The sequence below is a fragment of the Anopheles stephensi genome, unplaced genomic scaffold (assembly GCF_013141755.1).
Source record: "Anopheles stephensi strain Indian unplaced genomic scaffold, UCI_ANSTEP_V1.0 ucontig368, whole genome shotgun sequence".
NCBI lineage: Eukaryota > Metazoa > Arthropoda > Insecta > Diptera > Culicidae > Anopheles > Anopheles stephensi.
In genome coordinates, this window is record NW_023405311.1 from 39,871 (window position 1) to 48,040 (window position 8,170).

The following is an 8,170-nucleotide window of genomic DNA, read 5'->3' on the forward strand; positions in this document are numbered from 1 at the left end:
ATATACTTTAGCGTCCCTTTGCCTTTGCTTTTCCCCATTACCTTTCCCTTCGTAACAATTTTCCTTTCAAGCCCGCCTATGCGAGATCTCTCGCTTACTCTCTCTCTCTCCTTCTCTAGAGCTATCTCTATTGCACCTTCACCAACTTTACACACGCTTCAACATCACACCAACACAGCGGCAGCTCGGTTTTCGCATGTGCGATAGGAAAATCTCGTTCCCTCGCGTACGGGCGCCACCAGCGCGATGTTCGTTTGTGTGGGTACGGTACGGCGCAACTGCATCTTCCCAGCCCGAGAAGAAGCCGCCTCACTGCGCTTAACATATCATTCCGCATTTCAACACCTTCGGTTGTTGATTTGATAAAACAGTCCAAACAGTCCATACAAACAAGCGCCCGCGTACGTTCGCCTGCCGGTGTTTTCGAGTGCGCTGCTGTCGAAACTGTGCGAAAAAGTCTTTCTTGCGCGAAGTACTACGACGTGGACTCCCGTGTACCCTGAGACATGGTGTGGTGTTCTGCTGAGATTCTTCAACGAGTGATTTGATCGAGATGGTTCCGAGGGAAGATACGAGTGCAGTGTCGAGAAAGATGTTTGCTTTGTGGCGCAACTGAAGCACCTGATGTCCTCTGGTGCAAGTTTTGTGCGAGTGCGTTCTACAAAATGCTGTTAGTGGTCTGTGGCAGAAGGCATTTCTTACGAACAACAGCGAAGTGCTAAAGATGCGTCACATCACTCGTGAATATTGTGTTATAGTTCAAGGAATGAAGTCAAAGTGTATGCAAATGTGCCCAAACCCATGCAATGTTTGAATGAAAACACAGTGACCGAACGAAACTATCCAGTTGCGTGTAATCAGTATTAACAGCAGCATTATTTAAACCATGCCTCGTCCATCTCGTGACACGTACGGCGACCAGAAGCCACCCTACTCGTACATCTCGCTCACGGCGATGGCCATCTGGTCCTCGCCCGACAAAATGTTACCCCTGAGTGATATCTACAAATTCATTACCGATCGGTTTCCGTACTATCGCAAAAACACGCAACGATGGCAGAACTCGCTCCGGCACAACCTTAGCTTCAACGATTGCTTCATCAAGGTACCGCGGAGACCGGATCGTCCGGGCAAGGGCGCTTACTGGGCGCTTCATCCGCAAGCGTTCGATATGTTCGAGAATGGAAGTTTGCTCAGACGCCGGAAACGCTTCAAGCTGCACAAATCCGACAAAGACATCCTGAACGAAGAGCTCGCTGCATTGGCCAACATTAACCGGATATTCCTGGCACAGAACTCGGCGGACGCGTACTGTCCCACCGCGGCCACAATGTTACCCGATCCGGTGGTTCTGCATCCCTCCAGCTTGATGCATTCGCCACCGCTCGAACCACACTCCCCACTGCCAGCCGCCGCCCCACTGTCACCCATCTCCACCGGCGAGACGACCCTGATGGTTGGAACCACCAGGACTCCGCTGCGACCGAAGCGATCGTTTACGATCGAGAGTCTAATCACACCGGAAGACGAGCTGGTGGAACGACGGAAGGGTGATGCAAAGCAGGACCGGGAAGGTAGTCGATCGCCGAGCCCTAGTCTTATTCGATCCACCAACACTGGCCGGGACCATAGCAAACGGAACTCGAAACGGAACACGGATGATCGATTGAATCTGCTCGAATCACCCGAAAATCGTTTGCCATCCTTACTTTCGATTGCTAACCATCCTGCGCATCAGCACCATCATCATCATCATGCTGGACTTCATCATCACCCTGCACTGCACCACACCCAACACGCGACACCGACCCTACCACCTGCGACCAGTCTCCCGGGGGTGGCCAACATTCCACCCTTTCTGCAGTACACACATCCAGCCCTGGCCGGGTACGATCTACCCCTACATCCACTGCTGATGATGGGACCGCTCGGTGCTCACCATTACTTCCACCAGAGCTCGTACCACAGTTTGGCCGCTGCCCATCATCATCATCATCATTCGCAACAGCATCATCACCAGCTGCAACACCATCAGCACGGACTGGGGACCGGTTCGGGCAGTCGATCACCGAGCGGATCTACCACCGAACCGGACAGTCCTCGGTCCGGTGGAGCACCCACAGATCTTAGCCGACCTGCGCTGGGTCCTGCACTGCGAAGTGTTTGAGTCCTGTGGGTTACGATAGAGACTACCGGTTTTTGTTTTTCTTCACCCCCACATTGTTCCTGTTAGTGCTCCAGTACGCACGCACACACCCACCCGAAGGCTGTTTGTTGAGTTTGAGTATTACTTATAAGATGAAGGTAGTATTTGATGTGCGCGGCTCCGTTGCTCGTTCGTTCTGATCGGAAAATGCTCGACGATCGCTACAATGTGGCATTGGGGATGCATACCTCGCGTCTTGTTTCATCCGCTCCGGTCGGTTCAATCGGTACTTTTCGTTTTAGGACAATTTGACTCGTTTTTTGAATTTGCTCCATTCGTTTGTTGTAATGGTCTGTGCATATTACCCGGCAAGAGCAGTTACATTAGCAGAAACGAGAACTACGAAACGGTGCAGTGCAGAGCAGACGCGCTCACGCGTGCTCGGTATGAAATACAAAGATTTACATGTATAAGGTTTAGCAAAATTTCGCCAATATGTATGAACGTGGTTACTTATTTAAGAGCTGTTTTTAATTCATTAGTACTCGGAAATAAACAAATGTGTATAACAAATGCAAAAAAACCCTGAATGTATGCTAATGTGATTTTTGTTTGTTTGGACTAGGTTGGAGAAACCTGAAGATTTACAGGTTAGTATCGAGGCTTTTAGTCATTAGACTTCATTAATAATGAATTAGTAAAATTTTAACTATTTGTAGACATTCGTGTGGATCATATGAAGTTGTGGCATTGTAATTTTATGAAAACATAGTTCAATTACCAGGCATTCTCTCCTTATGACGTTGAACCTAATCTCTCGTTTCCTTAATCCTGATCTGCTTTTTATACCGATATCCATCAATCCAATCCAAGCTATATTTACTTCCTATGTATCCCTATTTTTTAAACCTTAGCTTTATAGTCTATGGTAACTATCTAATCTTTATCTTTAAGCAGTTATCTATCCTATTCTAATCCATACCATTAATCTAGCTATAATTATATTTGAATTCATTTGTCTATCTTATTTTTCTATAATCAACCAATCATTTCACTGTTAGTAGACGCCACAGAATAATTTATTATGTACAATTTGACTCTGCTGTACTTTCTCATCCCCTTTCAATAATAAGTGAAATCTTCTCATGGATTTTGTTATCGACTGCCCAATATTTATGCCATAAACTATTTTACTCTAAAGCGAATCAAATTGAGACTCCAATTATAGCTAAAAAATATTAACCTTCTTCCTTAAAAAATATATCTTGATGGTTGGGATGTTTACAGTGTAAAGAATATTAGGAAGTTTCCAAAAACATTTCATCGAGGAACCACTGATAATTTATCAATAATTGTTTGCCTGTATTTAAAAACATCGATGGGTTTTTTGGATATTTCACTCCAAGTCAAGTGAATCAGATTCTAGCGTTAACTGGAAATATTCCAATCTTATCCTGAACAAAACCTAAGAATGGGTAGAGCATTGCTGGTTCTCTTTAGGAACACTTTGTATTCCGGCGTTACTTAACTTAAAACAATCTTTAGTGAAGATTGATCGATCAAAAGGCATCAACACATAATCAAAATTAATTTAAAATCATTTTATGTAGCTTTTTTTTCAACAGAAGAATTTTTTTCCAACTTGCGCATATAACATCATTAACAGTGCATAAAATTGTCTTACAATATCCAGGTATAAATGTTTATATTCTGTAAACAATAACTTTGTGGACAATACAATTTTATTGGTTTATTACATAACTTGAAATAAATTGCTTTAATTCAACTGTTTTTTTATGGAAAACCTACATAATAAGCAAGATCCCAATTATGAATCAAGAAACGATCCAATCTTATTTAACAAAACCATCTCAAAAAGGCTCGTTTAATGATAGTAATAACTCGATCCAAAACAGTTAACATCATAGGAGATGTAACGATACGAGAATAAGATCTTTTTTTCGTAAAAGAGATTTATTCTTTTTGTTGTCACATTAGCCTTTGTTGCTCAATTGACAGTCTCACTTAGGACTGTGATGCGCCCATTGTGTTGGAGTTCCGAAGGAAAATTGAGGGGATTTTTTTCGGAAGTGGTTACGCCTCTCAATGTCTTGTTATGGGATTAGTTGGTATTATTCGAACCACAGAACCAAAACACATCCGCCACTCTTCTTAATCTTTTTGGTAGTTTCCTTTATGTGTCTTTCATTATTGGGAAAAAAAGGTTGCATCTTCCCTACCGTGCTTTGGTCAAGAGCACTTTTTGAAGTATTGCTATTAAAGCTGACAAAAGCAAATTTCTTTTCGCACAAATCACCAAAAAAAGGAAATATAGTAATATCAGTCCTCTATACCAGTGTTTTCCATAATTACGTTACAGCATAAAAAGCAACTCATCCAACTTGATAATAGTTTTACTTTAAAGACCATAATCTGCAAGCGCTCTAAACGATCATGAACGCTTCTCCTAGGCACGTTTACAGATATTGTCGGTAAGCCCCCCTACGTAGAACTTCAAAGCCCTCTCGAAAGTGATCGATAATTAGGTGTGGCGATCGATAATTGAGAACAGCGAACACGAGCCACAGTTGAGAGAGCGAGGCCGTTCAATAGAGTCAGAACGTTCCAAAACCCAACGAACATCGATTTCGATAAGAAGGACGAAAGAGCAAATGTTTCCTGAATCTCCCACACCGGTCACTAAATCATTCGAAAGACCGGGTCAGCTAATTAAGCATCTCCACGGAAGGAACGTAAGCTAATAGTATCATCACACGGTGCAGAATGGGATGCTCGCATCTCACACCTTACAGACACACCATTCAACGTCGGACAGACGTCTGTAAACGATCGCACGAGATCAGTCGCGAGGGGCGTAAAATGAGCTGGCTCATTTGTTTCGCTCCCGGGCAGTTGGTAGAGAGCAGTTCGAGGAGTCATCGAATGGAGGCTTATGGTCTTGTGGAACATGCAAGGGAGGCACTCGCGGTAGCTTTCAAAAACCCAAGCGCCAATTTGTGCACTGTCATTCGACGATCGTGTGGAGCTCGCGCTGTAGACGTGCTGTCTGGTACTGTTCGGAGCGGCATAGCTCGGGATAGATGCTGTTAATCGCTGCCACCGCCGCTGAACTAGGACGCTTGATCGATCAAGATGAAGATCGTTAATAGACACAAAACGGTCCAGAACGTCCCCTTTTATCCGGGGGTACAAACCGAAAAGGGGGAAAAGGATTGACCGCGCGTCGCGACTACTTTTGAACGACTTTATGCGCTATTTTCTATCTCTTAAATCAGTGTGTGTGTCGATTTGCTTTTTTTTCTATTTGGGATCCATTAAGTGATTCGGCTCTATTTTCGAGAGTAATTCAATTTTGAGGATATTAGGATTCGTTAAAAGGTTTCACCGTCGACGTCTTCGGTTTGTAATGCGTCCTGTACCTTCTTTTGCCGCAACACATTCCACAGCAACCGGCAGACAGATTGACGATGCAGACCGCGGCGATAGAAGCAAACCCGGGGGATCCGATAGACCAATCGATTGAACCGTCGGATTGCAGATGAGTTGGCGATAGCGTTAAAGCCCAAGCGCATGGTCATGTTACGCTATGTTAATCAGCGTATGAAAGAGGGCGAAACGAGATGCTGGAATGCTTCCAGAACTGGCGAGCACGAAGTTCAAATCACTCACAGCCAATCGAGCTTGGGAGGTGAACGGTGCGAGTGCAGCAAAAGGGTGTAACGTTATAAATCAGAAAATGGTCACTAAACTAACCGTCCATGATCCAATTTTGCGCTACTTAAAATTCCACAACCACTTACGGTTGGATGGATGGAGATGGCTGGATGGTTGCGATGCGATGTGCGCACGGGCTCAAATGTGCTCGACGAAGCATAGAGAATATGATTAAAGGTGTAAAAGTTTACCAAATCATTTGTCCATTATCGATGATGCTGCAAGGCTCGGCCGGGGTTGGTTGATGTGTTGATGTGGGTGCTTTGAATAACCCGGAACGGCTTATTGGAATGCGTTACTGGTATGGGTTTTGTTTTCAATAGCAGTTTTGATTATTAGTCGACGCGAATGTCTGGTCTGGCCAGTTTACACGGTTTCATGATGTGTGGAACATGACTGTGGACAAACTTAATTTATTTTTCCATGCTTCTCTACATTCCCATGATTATTGTACAATTCAGTCCTTCAGTTGAAAGGGGTTAATTCGTTTTTTAATGCACTTCAGAATTAGAATGTTGCTACTCGCCATTTGTTTCTCTGTTCACCAAAACTGTTTCAAAAATCAGTTGGTGCCCCTCATAAGCCTCATAAGATTGAGAACTTGGACTTGAGTTTAAATTATCAAATTAAAAAGAAATATATTTCACTCTTTGTACATACAGTTGAGGACCCAGATTTTATTATTATTATTATTATTCTTTATTCAAATTGTTTGCCTCAAGGGCTTTACAAAGTCAATTTATCTTATAACTAAACATACATGACACACAAGGAGGATATAGGGAGCAGACAGAGATGGCTAGTGAGGAATAGAAAAACAGATTTTAGGATAAAGAAGACAAAAGACGGGAGCGGAAACAATTAATGGAGATATTGTGGTCAAACAGATCACCAACCGAATTGAATGCTAGTAACGCGCGCATCCATGGATCGCTCTGGGAAAACCGCGTACGACAAAAAGGGATAAGCAGGGGAGGACGTACGCGTAAGCGATGGGAGGTGACATATAAAGGGATAGCTGCCAGAAGGGCGGGGGAGTCAATGTTGGAAAGTAGGATGTTGGCAATAAATAACTTGCGAGCATGACCATGACGATCTTCCAGCTTAACCAAACCCAGTAGCTGGCACCGCTCCGAATAAGAAGGTAAGGTTGTGCTGGGGTCGTTCAGTAAACGTCTAGCGGCTATCCGCGTGAATTTCCTCTGCACCCTCTCCAACCTGTTCATAGCGGTGACACCAGCGGGGGACCATACAACACTGGCGTACTCCAGGATGGGACGCACCCAGCAACAATACAGCGCTCTCAGGCATAACGGGTCTCGAATATCAGTGGACATACGAGCGATTAGACCCAACACCTTGCTAGCCCGCTCAAGGACCGAGTTGAGATGCGGCTCGAAGGACAATTTGTCGTCCAGCCACACCCCAAGGTCCCTGACCAAGGAAACTCGCGGAAGTGTTGAGTCGTAGAGCCGATACTGGTGTAAATGTTTGGAAGAAGAGCGACCAAACGAAATTACACAGCACTTCGAGACACAAAGAACGAGCCCGTTGGATATGCACCAGCCAGCGAAAGCATCTATGTGGGATTGGAGGGAGCGGGAGTCACGGGACGAAGACACAGGAAGATAAAACTTGACATCGTCGGCATACAACAAACAACCATTAGGGGGAAGCGATTGAATGCAATCGGCGATGAAGAGTGAAAACAATAAAGGACTCAAGACACTACCCTGAGGGACCCCAGATTTGCTGATGAACGGGTCCGACAGAGCCCCATCGACCCTTACCCTGTACGACCGGTCCTTCAAAAAGGAACAGAGCCAGAGAAGAAGGGCTCCACCGAAACCCATTCGCTCGAGCTTTGCCATAAGCAATTGATGCGACAAACAGTCGAACGCAGCTTTGAAATCTGTGTAAATGACGTCAACCTGCCTACCAGCGGCTGTGTGCGGAAACAGATCGATCATCAACGACATAAGGTTCGACAGGGTAGAGCGTCTCGGCACGAAACCGTGCTGGGAGGATGGGATTAACGGGGAAACAATAGGAAGGATAGAAGAGTAGATTACAGACTCGAGGACTTTGGACGCTGCACAGAGGATGGAGATGCCTCGATAATTTAAGGGGGACGTCCGGCAACCTTTCTTAAAGACTGTACCTTTGTTGAGACCTGTACCAGGATCAACTATTCGTAGGACTCTACAATGTTTTGAGGCCGATGGAAATGAGGGTCACTTGACGACAGTGTCTCTAAGGATTATGAGATCTGTGCTAAAATTTTCTTCA

General features: G+C 44.7%; 1 protein-coding gene across 1 annotated transcript; it reads left to right on the top strand.

Annotated features, from left to right (window-relative positions):
* The first annotated feature begins 308 nt into the window (after positions 1-308).
* Positions 309-2,720, top strand: LOC118516633 (fork head domain-containing protein FD4-like). Its single transcript, XM_036062612.1, has one exon. It carries the CDS (start codon positions 887-889, stop codon positions 2,165-2,167), a length of 1,281 nt encoding a protein of 426 aa, XP_035918505.1. The 5' UTR covers positions 309-886; the 3' UTR covers positions 2,168-2,720.
* Positions 2,721-8,170: the final 5,450 nt, after the last annotated feature.

Excerpts from the sequence above, each read along its gene's own strand:
- LOC118516633 (XM_036062612.1), top strand. The coding sequence starts at position 887 with ATGCCTCGTCCATCTCGTGACACGTACGGCGACCAGAAGCCACCCTAC.